Source organism: Microcaecilia unicolor, chromosome 3 (assembly GCF_901765095.1).
Source record: "Microcaecilia unicolor chromosome 3, aMicUni1.1, whole genome shotgun sequence".
NCBI classification, from domain to species: Eukaryota; Metazoa; Chordata; class Amphibia; order Gymnophiona; family Siphonopidae; genus Microcaecilia; species Microcaecilia unicolor.
Genome location: NC_044033.1, coordinates 151,075,497 through 151,094,611, shown reverse-complemented (window position 1 = coordinate 151,094,611; position 19,115 = coordinate 151,075,497). Strand labels below are relative to the sequence as shown.

At 47.1% G+C, this 19,115-nt stretch overlaps 1 protein-coding gene across 1 annotated transcript in view; it reads right to left on the bottom strand.

The window, feature by feature from the left end:
- ADSS2 (adenylosuccinate synthase 2) overlaps positions 1-19,115 on the bottom strand; it is a 188,304-nt gene that overhangs the window by 29,588 nt on the left and 139,601 nt on the right. Inside the window, exons 9-10 of the mRNA XM_030196473.1 lie at positions 6,954-7,108; positions 2,385-2,509 (exon numbers count right to left, since the gene is read on the bottom strand). Of these exons, the coding sequence (XP_030052333.1) occupies positions 2,385-2,509; positions 6,954-7,108 (280 nt within the window). The remainder of the gene's footprint in view (positions 1-2,384; positions 2,510-6,953; positions 7,109-19,115) is intronic.

Here is a 19,115-nt window from a genome sequence, read left to right as displayed (position 1 = left end):
TTGTGTCATCCAAATTTTTTGTTTCAATCCCCCTCCCCACTATTGAAAAGTTCAGGCTGATGATATACTCCACAATGTAATGAAACAAACAGTCATCATTTTACAACTAACAAGTCCTAGTACAAATTTACAACAGTCAAAACTGCCTCCAACAGTCCTTACTTTTAACTTCTCCCCCCCCCCCCTTTCTCCCTCCCTCACCCACACATTAACCACCAGTTAAGAACCTAAAATACACAATAACACCAACATCCCTTAAGAAAAAGAAGAAGAAAAAAAAAAACTTACACACGATTCAAAATAAAGCTGCGTGCTTTAGGTGATAGGGTTTGTATATAGAGCTCCCATATCCCCAAGAATGCTTTCCGTCTCCTCGGGGAGCATCCCACCACCCTACGCTCCTGTAAAAGCAGCTCATGCAGGCGATTCCTCCAATGCTAAAAATCTGGTGGCTTTGTCTGCATCCATGCAGACAGGATAAGCTTCTTCCCTATAATGCCCGCTTTGCAAATAAACTGTCGAACCCTTCTAGAACGTTGCACAAAAACCTCGTACCTGTCTAATAAAAACCCCTGTGGAGGGAAAGGACCCTACCATGCACCACTGACTCCAAATATTTTATAATTTGCCCCCAGAAGGCTTTTATTTTTGGACATTCCCAGAAGGAGTGAAACCACGTGCCCTCTCCCAGCCCACATTTGGAGCACAATGGGTCTGGAACTCCTCCAAAGTGAAACACTTGATTTTTCGTCATATATGCTCTATATAAGACTCGATACTGACATTCACGCAAGGTAGCACTACCCAACAAGGAGGGTATGCGTGCTATCAATTTCTGAAAGTCTAAATTCAGGTTAGGTCTCCGGAGATCATGAGCCCAGCGTTGCAGTATGCTCCATGTATCTTTCCGACCACTTTGTTCCCCTAAAGCTTCTGCAATCCCGAGACCGATAACCGCTCTCCGGGCACTGCTCTAAAGAACTCCCTGAGGCGACTCCCATGCCTACTCTGCAACTTACCCGGATCCGATGTCCAAATATAATGAGCTAATTGAAAATGGGCAAACAGGGAACCTTGTTCTATGCCCACCCCTAAAGCTCCTACTTCTAGTAGCTGACCCCTCGCTCCTGGATTCTTTTCCTTTGGGATTCCTCCTGGGCTACTTTTTTGCCACTTGAGTGTGGGAGCGATTGGCCATCTGTGCCATCCTTGGGAGCATACTTCTTTGGGTCCCTGCCTCACCCAGTGTCCCCTTTGCCTCCCAGACTGGCCAAGGATTCATCTGCTGCTGCGCTAAGGAAATTGTATTTTACAGTAATTTCAACTGTAATCTAGGCACTCTCATGTTTGTTTTCTCCCCAACCTTATTATTTTAGTAAACCTTTATTATTAATTATGTATACACTCTGAGATACACCTTTATTTGTGGTATATTAAGTAAATGTGAAATGCATCAAAAACCTTATATTAAACAAACCAAGGCTTGCCAGGCAAGCCTCCATGCAGATAAAAAGAATGATTATTTTTTTTAATATTCTAAAACATACACATTTATTTCAACGCGGCTTATTACTTTTCAGCTGTTCAGCAAGTTCCACAAATGTTTCCTTTAGATATAAAATGAAAATCTGCTGAAGAACTGGATATTATGGGGATAATTTTATATCAGTGCACGTGTGTCAAAGGAGGGTAAAACATACTTATTTTAGGATCTTTTTGTAGAAGCAACATAGGTACCTGAGTGCCTTAAAACTGGTTCACAGAATCAGCCTGAGTAGTGTGCAAATTCTCATGTAAGAATTTACACTGCTCTGAAAAAAAGGTGTAACACCACCTATTTTTATAAAACGTGTGTATACAACTCTGCCCAAACACCACCCTTGGGAATGCCTACATGTAGATCGCATGAAAGTAGGTGCACTCTTTCAGTACACCTAGCCAGGAAGCTAAGTAGGGATCAATATTGGGCCTATTTTATTTAAAAAAAAAAAAAACAGACACTTAAGTGTACTTATAAAATAACAGTATAAATACTGCTAAAAACTGCTGCTTGGAAACAGGTGCAAATGTCATGTAGAAATACATGCACAAGTGTGTATGTACTATGATGTTAATCTCTACTTCACCTGTGCTATGCCCAAAATCTGCTCTGAAACATGCATTAACAATATGTGTGTTCTTGTCACTGCACATAATTTTACACAGCGAGTGATTCTATAAGAGTCAGATATGTAAGAAAAACCTCTATAAAATTACCCCCTACATGCATATGCAATTTTATGAAAGTTCTTTTCCACATGTAAAACAGACTCAATATGTGGAAAAGGCTTTAAAAAAAAAATGCCCCCAATAAGCTTACATTTCCACCCCTGAAAATTACTCACGCGGTGAATCCATTAATCATATGAGCATAGCGCAGTAATACAAGATCAAGCCAGCCACATCTTCTTTTCCTGCCAGTTGTTACTCCATACTCGTGACCTCGTGTCTGCAGAAGTTCTCCAATTTTCTGTTAAAGGGCACACAATGATACATTTAAGCAAGCTATTACAAGGAAGCACTAAATGAGGTACAAAAGTCATATATGCATAAGGTTTAAGAGATAAAATACTGCCTGAAAGAATTTATAGTCTAATTAAGGCAGAGGCTCAGTTGTAGACTAGCACCAAGTAACAGGCAAGTGACTTGAATGGGTAAAAATGTAGGGGCAGGGATATATTAATTATCTGTCAGTAACAAAACAATCTAAAGCACAGGGCCATAAAATAGTGTACAGTAAATATGGCTAAGACCAACAAAAGCTCTTTTACTAAACCAATGTAAAATTTGTATTTACTGTGACTTACACCAGAATATACTGCATAGTAGTTACAATTTTACACAATGACCAATGGGGGCAGAACTAACATTTTCTTATTCTGGTCCTGGGTTAAAATGCAAATCAACGCTTAGCGTCTGGCCACAGTTAACACGGGAGTGCTTAGCATCTCCTATTTAGGAGGTGGTAAGTTCTTCCACATTAACTGTTCATTAGCCAGTTAGTGAGTAGTAAGTGTAGCATGCTAGCAGACTAATGCTTCCATGCCTATTCTCTGCCCTTATCATGCCCCTAACATGAAAGGCTCTTAATCCAGCTGTGCATTAGCAGCTACCACGCAGTTTACCTTGTATTATATGCTTAACACACTTTAGCAAAAGGGTTACAAAGTCGTTTTTCCACAAAATTTCATAAACAAAAAGTGCAAAAAGCGAAGATAGTTACCTGTAGCAAGTATTCTCCAAGGACAGCAGGCTTCATATTCTCACGGGTGGGTAGACATTGATCCATGTCAATCGGTCTGGCATTTATGCCCAAATACAAAAACAGAGCTTTGTGAAGTGCAAGCTGTGCTCCACTGCGCATGAGTGAATGCCTTCATGCCTGCCATGAGAATGCGGTCCTCTCAGTTTAATTTCAAAGCTTAAAGAACAAACATAAAACAAAATAATGAAAGAGACAACTCCAAGGGGAGGTGGGCGGGTTTCTGAGAATATGAAACCTGCTGTCCTTGGCGAATATCTGCTACAGGTAAGCATCATGGCAAGACAATCGACTGGTTCGGATGGAACTCCGACACCACATTCGGCAGGAACTTGGGGTGCGTGCAGAGAACTACTCTGTTGTGATGAAACTTAGTATAAGGTGCATCCACTACTAAGGCCTGAAGCTCACTGACCCTACGAGCTGAAGTAACAGCCACCAATAAAATAACCTTCCAGATCAAGTACTTCAGATGACAGGAATTCAGTGGCTCAAAAGGAGCTTTCATCAGCTGGGTGAGAATGACAATGAGATCCCATGACACTGATAGAGTTTGACAGGGGGCTTTGAAGAAAGCAAACCTCTCATGAAGCAAACAACTAAAGGGTGTCCAGAGATAGGCTGACTTTCTACACATTGATAAGCACTAATTGCACTAAGGTGAACCCTTACGGAGTTGGTCTTGAGATCCAACTCTGACAAGTGTAGAAGGTACTCCAGATAACCTTGGGCCCTGCTGTCACACCAGATGGCAAACCTCCTCCATTTAAAAGAATAACACCTCTAAGTGGAATCTTTCCTGGAAGACAGCAAGACCCTGGAGACACCCTCAGAAAGACCCAAGGAAGCGAATTCTAAGCTCTCCACATCCAAGTTGAGAGAGCTAGACTGGAGGGATGTAGGAGCAACCCCTCATTCTGTGTAATGAGGGTCAGAAAACACTTCAATCTCCACGGTTCTTTGGAGGATAATTCCAGAAGCGGAGAGAACCAAATCTGTCTCGGCCAATACAGCACAATCAGAATTCATGGTTCCGTGGTCTTGCTTGAGTTTCAACAAAGTTTTTCCCACTAGAGGTATAGGAGGATAAGCATATAGAAGACCTGTCCCCCAATTGAGGAGGAAGGCATCCGATGTAGTCTGTCATGGGCCTGAAGCCTGGAACAGAACTAAGGGACCTTGTGGTTGATCTGAGTGGCAAAAAGGTCCTCCAAGGGGGTGAACCCACTATCAGAAGATCTTGCAGACCATGCCCACATGGAGAGACCACTTGCACGGTTGCATTATCGTACTCAGTCTGTCGGCCCAGGTGTTGTTTGCACCTGCCAGGTAAGTGGCTTCAAGGAACATGCTGTGCAGGCAAGCCCAATGCCACATCTGGACAGCTTCCTGACACAGAGGGTGAGATCTGGTGCCCCCCTGCTTGTTGATGTAATACATTGCAACCTGATTGTCTGTTTGAACGAGAACAATTTGATGGGACAGCAGATCTCTGAAAGCCTTTAGAGCATTCCAGACCAATCGAAGCTCCAGGAGATTGATCTGAAGATTCGTTTCCTGGAGAGACCAGTTCCTTGAGTGTGAAGCCCGAGTCAAACTGGATTGAACTGTCCAACACTGAACAGAATGAACAAGCTATAGGGACACTTGGATGACATCTTCCAGGTTTCCCGTGGCTTGATACCACTGAGAAGCCAGGGTCCATTGAGCTGATCTCATGTGAAAATATGTCACTATGGAGGCCGTGTGGCCCAGCAATCTCAACATCTGCTGAGCTGTGATCTGCCGAGAGGTTTGAACCTTGGACTAGATTGTCCGCTCTGGCCTCCAGGAGATAGGCTCGAGCCTTCTGCGCGTTGAGCAGGGCTCCTATGAATTCTAATTTCTGGGCATGGCGAAGATGGGATGGGGTAGTTTAGAACAAGTCCTAGTAGCTCCAGCTCCCGAAAAGTAATCCACACGGACTCCCGAGCACTGTCCTCCGAGGTGCTCTTCACCAGCCAATTGTCGAGATACGGGAACACATGGACTCCCAAGTCTGCGTAGCGACACTGCAACTACTGATAGACATTTGGAGAAGACCCTGGGAGCTGATGCAAGCCCAAAAGGCAACATGCAGTAGTGAAAATGGTGTGTGTCCAGCCAAAATTGAAGATACTTCCGGTGGGCAGAAAGTATCGGGATATGAGTACATGCGTCCTTTAAGCCGAAGAAGTGTACTTATGCCTATTGTAGTAGTACAGACCACTTCTTGACTTGCCAAAAATCCTCCTGGATGAGGAGGTAGATGCGGAAGGCGCCCAGCGGGAGAAAAAAAGAGATATCAGCGTTTCTTGATCTGGTCAGCGAGTTCCAAGTCAGAAATGTGGAGCCATGAGAGTCTGTGCATTACTATACTCTGAGCAGATATCCTGGATGCCACATCAAAAGTGTTGTAAGTGCCCCTGGCCAAGAACTTTCAACATGCCTTCTGCTGCTTGACCAACTGGTGACAAGGCTCAGGTATGATTAAGAAGCTTGCTGCAAGCCAGGCTCCATCTTTTCCAAAATAGCCCCCTTCTTGTTGACTGAGTTCTCCCTATGGTCTTGCCACTGAGGAGAAGTACAAGAGCAGGCAGAACACTCCCCCACTTGTGACCGTCCAGCCCCACACAGGGAACACTGACTTACTCAGCTGGCGCCTCCATAGTCTCCAGAGCTAACTTATGCTAAAGAAGTGCCAACTACACTTAAAACTGAGAACAGTGAAGTAGAACTTCATTAACGGTGCAAATGCCAGCTCAGAGTCGGAATCACTCTGTCAGGATCCCCCAACTGCCAAAAGTCTGAACCCCCAGAGACAGAAAAGAAGGAAAGGATGTGCCACTTGGAAAATCTCCAACTGTCCACAGATCTGTCCTTCAGATCAGGCAACGCAGAAATCAATGCTGGCATTGGGTCGTGGAGGTGTAATTCAGGGCAACACCAGATAAATCTGGACCTCCTGCTTCACTGAGACTTGGACCTCCAACCAGTTCAGGAGATATAAAAGACCTGTTCAGGAGCTGTATGTTCTGCACAACACAACCTGCTGAAGACATAGAAACAAGCTTCTAGTCTCTGTCTCCATCTGCTGGTTGGTAGGCACAACCCACAGGTTCTGGACTGGTCTGGTATGGTATGGATGCTAAGGAATATGTATCAAACATACCTATCTACTTTTTCTAAAAATATGACCCCAATATTCAGCAGAGGTGACCAGAATACCATCTGCAGGAGCAATCAAAAGAGCAGTATAAGTGTATGGCAAAATAAGACAAGAACAAAGGACCCAATGTGGCCATATTTTGGCTAATGCCTGCATCAGGGGTGTGGTATATCATCCTCAAAAAAAAGTAAAAACAGCTTTTGACTTGAATACAAAAGAGTCAAAGCTACAATCGATAAAAGCCAGAGAAATCTGTTATCATTGCAAGTAAATAAATATCTGGGTAAATTAGGACTGCAAAAGAGTGAACATCAGATAATTGTTAACAGTCAATCTATCCCTGGATATCGGCCTATGCTACATATTCAGGTACAGCTTTAAACACAATTAAATCCACCACAGTGTTTAAATATCAGGTGGATATATATATACATACATATAAACATGCAATGTAATACTACTTACGTTATCTTGTTCAGTAGGAAAGGCACCGATTCCAACTCTGGTTGTGTATGCTTTCACAACGCCATACACTTCTCCAACATTCTGAGGTGGCATACCCAAACCTGTGCACACACCACCAACAGTGCAATTTGAAGAGGTCACAAAAGGATAAGTTCCTAGGTGGAAACAGAATGGATAAGCCTCTCATTTCTATAATACATCCTTTATTTCTAAACTTTGTCAATACTCCTTAGCTCATCCTAAGTTATTCCAGGTCATCAAATCTAAACTCAAAAAAATGCAAATGAAGCATTGACTGCTGAAATGCATTTTTCATGGCATTAGGACACAAAGTGAAAGAGGATTTATTTCTTTATCCCAGGAGACTGGAAAGTATTCTGTCAGAGCAGACTTTTTTCTTTTGGGCCTTCTCAATTTCAAAGTTGCCCGCCTCAAGGCTTTTGGGACTGGATGAAAAACTGAGCCTTCACTGATATTTCTATCTAGAGGACACTCCAGTGATACTGATGACAATAACTATCAGTTCTGGAAACTATGGTCTCCTAGACCAAAACAGATGATAAGATAAGAATGTTTTCTGAGCGTGACCAAGTAAGGGAAGAACATCACTGCTGTATAAAGGACTGCCGTGACCTGCTGAAAAAAAAGTTGCCAAGCAAAACCTGACAGCTGGATCTTCTTTCCACTCAGTGGATACATTCTGTCACAGCAACAAGCTGTATAGACAAAATTTATCTGGCCAACCCCCTCCCCCAAAATAACTTGTAATGGGAATTATTTCCAAGGTGTGGTTTCACATACACAAGTCAGCTGCTAGCCAGTCAAGTTGTCCAGATAACTCAGGCCAGCCACATAGTGGGTCTAAAGTTAACCAAACCACTCTGAATATTCAAACAAGTGGATTTGTAGGGGTATATCTCACCTCTTGTAGGCCTGAGTAGGCCATAAACCATCTTTTCTCAACCATTCGATCATGGATTCTGCACGATGTCCTGGCAGCACTGTGCTAGCTGACATCATTCAAGAACATGCAGGCCATCTGCACTAGCCCTCCTGTCTATCTCATGGGAAGGTGTTGAGGAGAGGGTTTCACAGAAACACAGAGCCTTACAGTTTATCTCATGTGAAGCTGTGAAGGAGAGAGTTTCACAGAAAGCCAAGGAAGAGGTCATGCTTGTTATTTACCACATTGGCGAGACATCCTGTACTACTGATAAGGTGGTCCTTCTGGAAGCCCAAAGGCCCCTCATAATAGTGACTATATGACACTGACAGATGTTTATGGTTCCTGATTGGTCCCGGATCCCCACCTGTGGACTCTGGGGGCAGTGCCAACCCAGGGTCTTCAGGGAGAGTTGGGCAAGAAGAAAAGAGGAGAGAGAAGGAAGAGAAGAGGATATGATGATGTAATGCATCTCTCCAAGAAGAGTGTTTGAATTGTCAGTGAGGAAAATGGTTCAAAAGAAGCTGAAAGGGTCGGCCACAAAGGTTAGGACTCTGAATCAGGCATGGACTTTGTTTAAAAATACCATTGTAGAAGCCCAAACTAGATGTATTCCACATATTAACAAAGGTGAAAAAAGAGCAAATGACAGCCAATATGGTTAAAAGGTGAGGTGAAAGAGACTATTAGAACCAAAAGAACATCCTTCAAAAAAAAAATGGAAAAAGGATCCAAATGAAGAAAATAAGAAGCAACATAAGCACTGTCAAGCCAGATGCAAAGCAAATGCTACATACCTGTAGAAGGTATTCTCCGAGGACAGCAGGCTGATTGTTCTCACTGATGGGGTGACGTCCACGGCATCCCCCTCCAATCGGAATCTTCACTAGCAAAGGCCTTTGCTAGCCCTCACGCGCCAATGCGCACCGCGCATGTGCGGCCGTCTTCCCGCCCGAACCGGATCGTGTTCATCAGTCCCATATGTAGCAAGACAAAGACAAGGGAAGACACAACTCCAAAGGGGAGGCGGGCGGGTTTGTGAGAACAATCAGCCTGCTGTCCTCGGAGAATACCTTCTACAGGTATGTAGCATTCGCTTTCTCCGAGGACAAGCAGGCTGCTTGTTCTCACTGATGGGATATCCCTAGCCCCCAGGCTCACTCAAAACAACAAACAAGGTCAATTGGGCCTCGCAACGGCGAGGACATAACTGAGATTGACCTAACAACTTATCCAACTAACTGAGAGTGCAGCCTGGAACAGAATAAAAAATGGGCCTAGGGGGGTGGAGTTGGATTCTAAACCCCGAACAGACTGACTGCCCGAACCGACTGTCACGTCGGGTATCCTGCTGCAGGCAGTAATGAGATGTGAATGTGTGGACAGATGACCACGTCGCAGCTTTGCAAATCTCTTCAATAGTGGCTGACTTCAAGTGGGCCACTGACGCTGCCATGGCTCTAACACTATGAGCCGTGACATGACCCTCAAACCCAGCCCAGCCTGGGCGTAAGTGAAGGAAATGCAATCTGCTAGCCAATTTGAAATGGTGCGTTTCCCTACAGCCACTCCCCTCCTGTTGGGATCAAAAGAAACAAACAACTGGGCGGACTTGTCTGTTGGGCTGTGTCCGCTCCAGATAGAAGGCCAATGCTCTTTTGCAGTCCAATGTGTGCAGCTGACGTTCAGCAGGGCAGGAATGCGGACGGGGAAAGAATGTTGGCAAGACAATTGACTGGTTCAGATGGAACTGCGACACTACCTTCGGCAAGAACTTAGGGTGAGTGCGGAGGACTACTCTATTATGATGAAATCTGATGTAAGGGGCCTGGGCTACCAGGGCCTGAAGCTCACTGACTCTACAAGCTGAAGTAACTGCCACCAAGAAAATGACCTTCCAGGTCAAGTACTTCAGATGGCAGGAATTCAGTGGCTCAAAAGGAGGTTTCATCAGCTGGGTGAGAACGACATTGAGATCCCATGACACTGTAGGAGGCTTGACGGGGGCTTTGACAAAAGCAAACCTCTCATGAAGCGAACAACTAAAGGCTGTCCTGAGATTGGCTTACCTTCCACATGGTAATGGTATGCACTGATTGTGCTAAGGTGAACCCTTACCAAGTTGGTCTTGAGACCAGACTCCAGACAAGTGCAGAAGGTAGTCAAGCAGGGTCTGTGTAGGACAAGAGCAAGGATCTAAGGCCTTGCTGTCACACCAGACGGCAAACCTCCTCCATAAAAAGAAGTAACTCCTCTTAGTGGAATCTTTTCTGGAAGCAAGCAAGACACGGGAGACACCCTCTGACAGACCCAAGGAGGCAAAGTCTACGCTCTCAACATCCAGGCCGTGAGAGCCAGAGACTGGAGGTTGGGATGCAGAAGCGCCCCTTCGTCCTGTGTGATGAGGGTCGGAAAACACTCCAATCTCCACGGTTCTTCGGAGGACAACTCCAGAAGAAGAGGGAACCAGATCTGACGCGGCCAAAAGGGAGCAATCAGAATCATGATGCCCCAGTCTTGTTTGAGTTTCAACAAAGTCTTCCCCACCAGATGTATGGGAGGATAAGCATACAGCAGGCCTTCCCCCCAATCCAGGAGGAAGGCATCCGATGCCAGTCGGCCGTGGGCCTGAAGTCTGGAACAGAACTGAGAGAACTTGTGGTTGGCTCGAGATGCAAAGAGATCTACCAAGGGGGTGCCCCACACTTGGAAGATCCGGCGCACTACTCTGGAGTTGAGCGACCACTAGTGAGGTTGCATAATCCTGCTCAACCTGTCGGCCAGACTGTTGTTTACGCCTGCCAGATATGTGGCTTGGAGCAACATGCCGTAACGGCGAGCCCACAGCCACATGCTGACGGCTTCCTGATACAGGGGGCGAGATCCGGTGCCCCCCTGCTTGTTGATGTAATACATGGCAACCTGGTTGTCTGTTTGAATTTGGATAATTTGGTGGGACAGCCGATCTCTGAAAGCCTTCAGAGCGTTCCAGACCGCTCGTAACTCCAGGAGATTGATCTGCAGATCGCGTTCCTGGGGGGACCAGCTTCCCTGGGTGTGAAGCCCATCGACATGAGCTCCCCACCCCAGGAGAGACGCATCCGTAGTCAGCACCTTTTGTGGCTGAGGAATTTGGAAAGGGCGTCCCAGAGTCAAATTGGACCAAATCGTCCACCAGTACAGGGATTTGAGAAAACTCGTGGACAGGTGGATCACGTCCTCTAGATCCCCAGCAGCCTAAAACCACTGGGACGCTAGGGTCCATTGAGCAGATCGCATGTGAAGACGAGCCATGGGAGTCACATGAACTGTGGAGGCCATGTGGCCAAGTAATCTCAACATCTGCCGAGCTGTGATCTGCTGGGACGCTCGTACCCTGGAGACGAGGGACAGCAGATTGTTGGCCCTTGTCTCCGGAAGATAGGCACAAGCCGTCCGAGAATCCAGCAGAGCTCCTATGAATTCGAGTCTCTGTACTGGGAGAAGATGGGACTTTGGGTAATTTATCACAAACCCCAGTAGCTCCAGAAGTCGAATTAGTCATCTGCATGGACTGTAGAGCTCCTGCCTCGGAATTGTTCTTCACCAGCCAATCGTCGAGATAAGGGAACACGTGCACTCCCAGCCTGTGAAGCGCTGCTGCTACTACAGCCAGGCACTTCGTGAACACTCTGGGCGCAGAGGCGAGCCCAAAGGGTAGCACACAGTACTGGAAGTGACGTGTGCCCAAATGAAATCGCAGATACTGCCTGTGAACTGGCAATATCGGGATGTGCGTGTAGGCGTCCTTCAAGTCCAGAGAGCATAGCCAATCGTTTTCCTGAATCATGGGAAGAAGAGTGCCCAGGGAAAGCATCCTGAACTTTTCCTTGACCAGATATTTGTTCAGGGCCCTTAGGTCTAGGAAGGGACGCATCCCCTCTGTTTTCTTTTCCACAAGGAAGTACCTGGAATAGAATCTCAGCCCTTCTTGCCCGGATGGCATGGGCTCGACCGCATTGGCGCTGAGAAGGGCGGAGAGTTCCTCTGCAAGTACCTGCTTGTGCTGGAAGCTGTAGGACTGAGCTTCCGGTGGGCAATTTGGAGGTTTCGAGGCCAAATTGAGGGTGTACCCTTGCCGGACTATTTGAAGAACCCAACGGTCGGAGGTTATAAGAGGCCACCTTTGGTGAAAAACTTTCAACCTCCCCCCAACCGGCAGATCGTCTGGCACGGACACTCTGATGTCGGCTATGCTCTGCTGGAGCCAGTCAAAAGCTCGCCCCCTGCTTTTGCTGGGGAGCCGTGGGGCCTTGCTGAGGCACATGCTGCTGATGAGAGTGAGCGCGCTGGGGCTTAGCCTGGGCCGCAGGCTGGCGAGAGGGAGGATTGTACCTACGCTTACTAGAAGAGTAGGGAACAGCCCTCCGTCCCCCATAAAAACGTCTACCTGAAGAGGTAGATGCTGAAGGCTGCCGGCGGGAGAATTTGTCGAAAGTGTTATCCCGCTGGTGGAGCTGTTCTACCACCTGTTCGACCTTTTCTCCAAAAATGTTGTCCACTCGGCAAGGGGAGTCCGCAATCCGCTGCTGGATCCTATTCTCCAGGTCGGAGGCACGCAGCCATGAGAGTCTGCGCATCACCACACCTTGAGCAGCGGCCCTGGACGCAACATCAAAGGTACCATATACCCCTCTGGCCAGGAATTTAGGAATTTTCTGCACGCCTTCAGCTGCCTGACCACCTCCTGAAACGGCTTGGCTTGCTCAGAAGGGAGCTTGTCCACCAAGCCCGCCAACTGTCGCACATTGTTCCGCATATGGATGCTCGTGTAGAGCTGGTAGGACTGAATCTTGGCCACGAGCATAGAGGAATAAAAGGCCTTCCTCCCAAAGGAGTCTAAGGTTCTGGAGTCTCTGCCCGGGGGCGCCGAATCATGTTCCCTTAGCCTTCTTTAGGGCCAGATCCACCACACCAGAGTCGTGAGGCAACTGAGTGCGCATCAGCTCTGGGTCCCCATGGATCCGATACTGGGATTCGATCTTCTTGGGAATGTGGGAATTAGTTAATGGCTTGGTCCAGTTCGCCAGCAATGTCTTTTTTAGGACATGATACATGGGTACTGTGGACGCTTCCTTAGGTGGAGAAGGATAGTCCAAGAGCTCAAACATCTCAGCCCTGGGCTCATCCTCCACGACCACCGGGAAGAAGATGGCCGTAGACATCTCCCGGACAAAGGCCGCGAAAGACAGACTCTAGGGAGGAGAAAGCTGCCTTTCAGGGGAGGGAGTGGGGTCAGAAGGAAGGCCATCAGACTCCTCGTCAGAGAAATATCTGATGTCCTCCTCCTCCTCCCACGAGGCCTCACCATCGGTATCAGACAAGTTCACGGACCTGCGTCTGAAGCCGTGCCCGACTCGACTCCGTGGGAACACGGCCACGGTAGGAGCATCGAGAGGTGGACTCCCTCGCCAGCACCGGCGAAGCTCCCTCCGCCGACGTCGTCGGGGAGTCTGCCTGGGAGGTGGCCGTAGCCGGTACCGCAAGCAGTACCGATACTGGAGACCTCACCTCGGGCAAGGGGCCAGCCGGCGCCTCACTCGACGGTACCGGTGGCGCAAGCACCCCCGGTACCGGGGGAGAAGGGCGCAACAGCTCTCCCAGAATCTCTGGAAGAACGGCCCGGAGACTCTCGTGCAGAGCGGCTGTGGAGAAAGACTGGGAAGCCGATGCAGGCGTCAAGGTCAGAGTCTGTTCCGGGCGTGGAGGCGGTTCCGGGCTGTCCAAGGGGGAGCACATCGACACCTCCTGAATAGAGGGTGAGCAGTCCTCCCGGTGCCGACTCCCTCGGCGACCCAGAGCTCTCGGTACCGAGACGGGAAGGAGACTGGTGTCGATACTTCTTCGACTTTTTCAAGCGAAGCATGTCACAGGAGCTTCCCCGGTACCGACGAGGAGAACGTAGAATCCAACCGTCGCTTCCTCGGGGCCGAGGCCAAAGAAAGTCGGTCTCGGGGGGGGCTGTACCGCAGGAGCCCTCAGGGCAGGGGGAGACCCACCCGAAGGCTCACCGCCACCAGCAGGGGAATGGACAGCCCTCACCTGCACTCCAGACGAAGCACCACCGTCCGACGACATCAGCAATAGCGGAGGTCCCGGTACCACCGACGTCGATACAGCCTTTCGATGTCTCTGTACCGACGATGCAGGAGGTAGAAGCCTCGATGCAGTCGATGCCGATGCAGAAGCCGAAGACTTCGATGCTGTCGACGTCGATGCACTTGACGAGTCCCGTGCTGTTGTCGTCGAAGAGCCTGAGAACAACGCGTTCCACTGGGCCAATCTCGCTACCTGAGTCCTCTTTTTCAAAAGAGCACAAAGACTGCAGGCCTGCGGGCGGTGCCCAGCCCCCAGACACTGAAGACACGAAGCGTGCCTATTGGTGAGTGAGATTACCTGGGCGCACTGGGTGCACTTCTTGAAGCCGCTGGAAGACTTCAATGACATGGGCGGAAAAATCACGCCGGCGAAATCAAAATTCGCGATGATGACGAAAGGCACCAAAAAGAAGGAAGAAAAAACCCATACCGAGGCCAAATAGGCCGGTCCCGAAAGCGAAAGGAAACTTCGCGGGGAAAAGCTGGAAACACGGGAAAGGGGTAAAGACCGGATCGGTATCTTTTTTTTTTTTTTTTTTTTAGCGAAAATCGCGAAGACGTGCGAGGTCAACTTGAGGGGCACGAAACGGCGCAAAACACGACCGTCCCGAGCGCGGACAAAAGAAGACTGATGAACACGAGCCGGTTCGGCCGGGAAGACGGCCGCGCATGCGCGGTGCGCATCGGCATGCAAGGGCTAGCAAAGGCCTTTGCTAGTGAAGATTCCGATTGGAGGGGGATGCCGTGGACGTCACCCCATCAGTGAGAACAAGCAGCCTGCTTGTCCTCGGAGAAAGCACTGATAAAGAAAGCTAAAATAGAAAACGAAGAAAAACTTGCAGCAGAGATGAAAACTCGTAACAACACTCAGGTATATCAGAAGCAGGAAGCCTGCGAGGGAATCTGTGGGACTGTTAGATCAGGAAGGAGTAAGAGAAGCACTCAAAGAGGACAAGGCTATAGTAGAGAGACTGAATGAATTCTTTGCTTCAGTCTTTACAGAAGAAGATATAAGAGATCTATCTGTACCATCTGGTTTTCAGAAGTGACGATGCGGAGGAACTGAATAAATCTCCGTGATCTTGGAAGATATACTGAGCCAAATTGACAATTGACAAGTTAAAGGGTGATAAATCACCTGGACCGGATGGTATACACCTCAGGGTATTGAAAAAACGTAAACATGAAATTGCTGATCTGCTGCTAGTGATCTGCAACCTGTCGTTGTCTGTAGTACATGAGGACCAGAGGGTGGCCAATGTGACGCTGATCTTTAAAAAGGGTTCCAGAGGTTATCCGAGTATTTATAGATCAGTAAGCCTGACTTCAGTGATGGGTAAAATAGTGGAAACTATTATAAAGAATAAAATTACAGAACACGTAGACAAACATGGTTTAATGGGACAGAGTCAGCACAGATTCAGCCATGGGAGGTCCTGCCTCACCAATTTGCTTCATTTCTTTGAAAGCATGATTAAACATGCAGATAAATATGAGCCGGTTGACGTAGTGTATCTAGAATTTCAGAAAGCTTTTGACAAAGTTCCTCATGAGACTCCTGAGAAAATTAAAGAGTTGTGGAATAGAATGCAATGTTCTACTGTGGATTAGGAATTGATTACTGGACAGAAAACAGAGGGTCATTTTTCTCAATGGAGGAGGGTGAATAGTGGAGTGCCACAAGGATCTGTACTGGGACCAGTGCTATTTAACATATTTATAAATGATCTGGAAATTGGAACGACGAGCAAGATGATTAAATTTGCGGATGTCACAAAACTATTCAAAGTTGTCAAAATGCATGCAGATTGTGAAGAATTGCAGGAAGACCTAGGAAACTGGAAGATTGGGCATCCGAATGGCAGATGAAATTTAATATAGACAAATGCAAAGTGATGCACATTGGGAAGAATAATCTGAGTCATAGTTATCTAATGCTAGGGTCCACTTTAGGAGTCAGCATTCAAGAAAAAGACCTCTGTGTCATGTCAGATAACATGCTGAAATCATCTGCCCAGTGTGCAGCGGCATCCAAAAAACCAAACAAGATGCTAGGAACTATTAGGAGAGTGATGCAAAATAAGAACAAAAATATTATAAAGCCTCTGTATCGATCCACCTCACCTTGAGTACTGAGTTCTATTCTGGTCACTGTATCTCAAAAAGATATAGCAGAATTAGAAAAGGTTCAAAATGAGCAACCAAAATGATAGAGGGGATGGAACTGCTACCATACGAGAAAAGGCTAAAGAGGTTAGGGCTCTTCAACTTGGAAAAGAGATGGCTGAGTGGAATGGGTGGAGGTGAATCGATTTTTCTGTCACTCAAAAAGTACAAAGACCAGAGGACACTCAATGAAATTTATTTATTTATTTAATATATTTTTATCCCGCGCATTCCCACACAGGGCAGGTTCAATGCAGCTTACATAGTAAAAAAATAATTACAAAGTCATATAAGGAGAATCTTACTAACTGTAGTAAATATGGTTATAGAAGTGAGATGAATATGGAGAGGTGCAAGGAGATAGGATAAACAAAAGGAAGAGGAATGAGAGGAGTAAGGTGTAGGGAACAGGTAAGGAAAAGACTAGGGGATAAGCATGAAGGAGAATTGGGAGACAAGGACAGGATATAATGATCTTCAAAAACTGGAGTCATTCGGGGCGTTAGGGTAAGCTTGCTTGAAATTGCATGGAAAATACTTTTAAAACAAACAGGAGGAAATATTTGTTTTCACCCAAAGAATAGCTAAGCTCTGGAACTCGTTGCTGGAGGATGTGGTAATGGCAGTTAGATGATCTGGGTTTAGAAAAAGGTTTGGACAAGTTCCTGGAAGAAAAGTCCATAGCCTGCTATTGAGATTGACACGGGGGGGGGGGGAGCCACTACTTGCCCTGGGATTGGTAGCATGGAATGTTGCTACTAATTGGGTTTCTGCGAGGTACTTGTGACCTGAATTGGCCACTGCTGGAAGCAGGATACTGGGCTGGATCAACCTTTCTGTGCTAAGTTCAGCACAAGGAAGGATCCAGGAGCTGATTTATGACTTCTACCAGACAGAGAATCCAGTTGCCTTTGCAGGGCAAGGACAAGTCAGACTATACCTGATACTGTCAAGTGGGGTTCGCTGGGGAACCAGCTCAAGTCCTGAAGAGGAAACAATTCATCACTCTATGGATGCTGAAGCTACAGAACTCTAAGGGCGAGAGAAAGGGATTTCCTTGATGGTTCATGGTTAGCCAGCTACTGTTCTTTTGCTAGCAAAGGACTGGTTATTACTCAGACACATGATCTATAAGCCTAATATAGCTGCTAAGTTGTCATTTCTTCTCAGGAGAGTACTGTGGTTGTGGAATCCTCAATATATTTTTGTCCTCAGTATCCTGCTTGCCATATTTGCTTATATTTATTTTCTATAATGAATAATATATATTTCCACACTGGCATTATTCCATCATTGGGGACAGCTTAGCGAGGACTTTAGGGCCACCTTAGGTGAGGTCATACTTCTAGCAATTTGAGTCTAGAGTTACTACAATGAGTGATTTCCTGTCATTGTATCTGCACCTACAGATTCAAGCTGAACATTAGTCTCAAGGGTACCAAATTTCAGAAAATGCTCAGCACTTTGCTGCCAGATTTTCAGAGCAAATGTACGTGCTTACCCGCACTACATAAACATATGCACACCCATTTACACCTGATGCTGTTGAACTACACCTCATCTCTCACCTATATAACACCTATGTTCACGTCCCTCTGTTTTTCACCTCTTGTCGCTACCAGCCCTCCATTTTAACTTCCTTCAATTGCATCTGCATCATGACCTTTTCCCTCCTTTCCCTACCTCCACTGTCAACCATCCTTCAGCATCTGGGCTGGCACCACAAACATTTTTAAAAGTCATAGGTCAACACTTCCTAATTGCTCTTTCCCAATACACAAAATCAACAGCCAGGAAATGCCAACCTGTGAATTTTTAAAATGCTTGCAGTGTTGGCAAAGTAGAGGGACAGAAGACTTTAGTCCCTTTTCATCTCCAGTCCCTATAAGGAATAACCCACTGTTGGCAAATCTGGTGATGGTACAGCGGTCTAAGAAACATGGTTTGTCGTGCTTTTTGAAAACCACTCACAGTGCCTGAAGTTAAAAGTCTGCACACTGTGGAACAACACTGAACTTTAGCCAACATCTTCATAGGTGCTGTGGAGGACTTGCAGCCCTTCTGCATTTCCTCACAGCTGTATCTGGGGTGACTCCAGTTCCACCCCGATCTTCCCAGGGCCCTCGCTCCAAGTGCACAGAGTTTCCAGGTGCTTTTTGGCTAGGATCAGGCGAGCCTCAGGGGGAGGAATGCTGGCTTCGGCCTAACCCCTGGTAAGCCTTTCCTCAGCTGAGAGGTGCCCAGCTCTACCACCGGCTGCCTTTCAGGTGCTATGGAGGACTTGCAGCTCATCTGCATATCCTTACAGCCTTCTCCGGGGTGACACCCAGGTCCACTCCGATCCACTCAGGGCCTCCGCTCTAGGTGCCCAGCGCCGGGGCATTTTTCTCTTTACATCTAATCTTCTTCCCAGTTGCTAAAGTACCTCAGTCATTTATGGCCGCTATTCACATTCTCTTCCTAGCCCTGTCCCTTCCTAATCTTTTCCCTCACCCCCTACCTCTCTCCACTACAGGAACTCACTGCCCATCCATCGACTTCATCACCTCACCTTCTCTCCTACCCTCTTCCTCCTCTTGGCTTTTAATCTCCGCCTCTTTCTTCCGTCCATTTTGCCTTCCCCATTCCACCTAAATACCTCTCGCCTTCGTGGCCACACCTCTCCTACTCTCCTCCGCTCTCTTTTACTCCTTCTCTTACTCTCAGCCGGTGACATCAATCCCAATCCTGGCCCCCCTCACCAACTATTATCCCAACTCTACAGATCTCACCGCGACCTCTCTAACCTCATCTCTATTTCTCTACTCCCCTCCTCGTCTCTGCCCTTCTCTTGCGCCCTATGGAATGCCCGCTCTATCTGAAACAAACTCGCCTACATCCAGGACCTCTTTATCTCACGTCACCTCCATCTGCTCG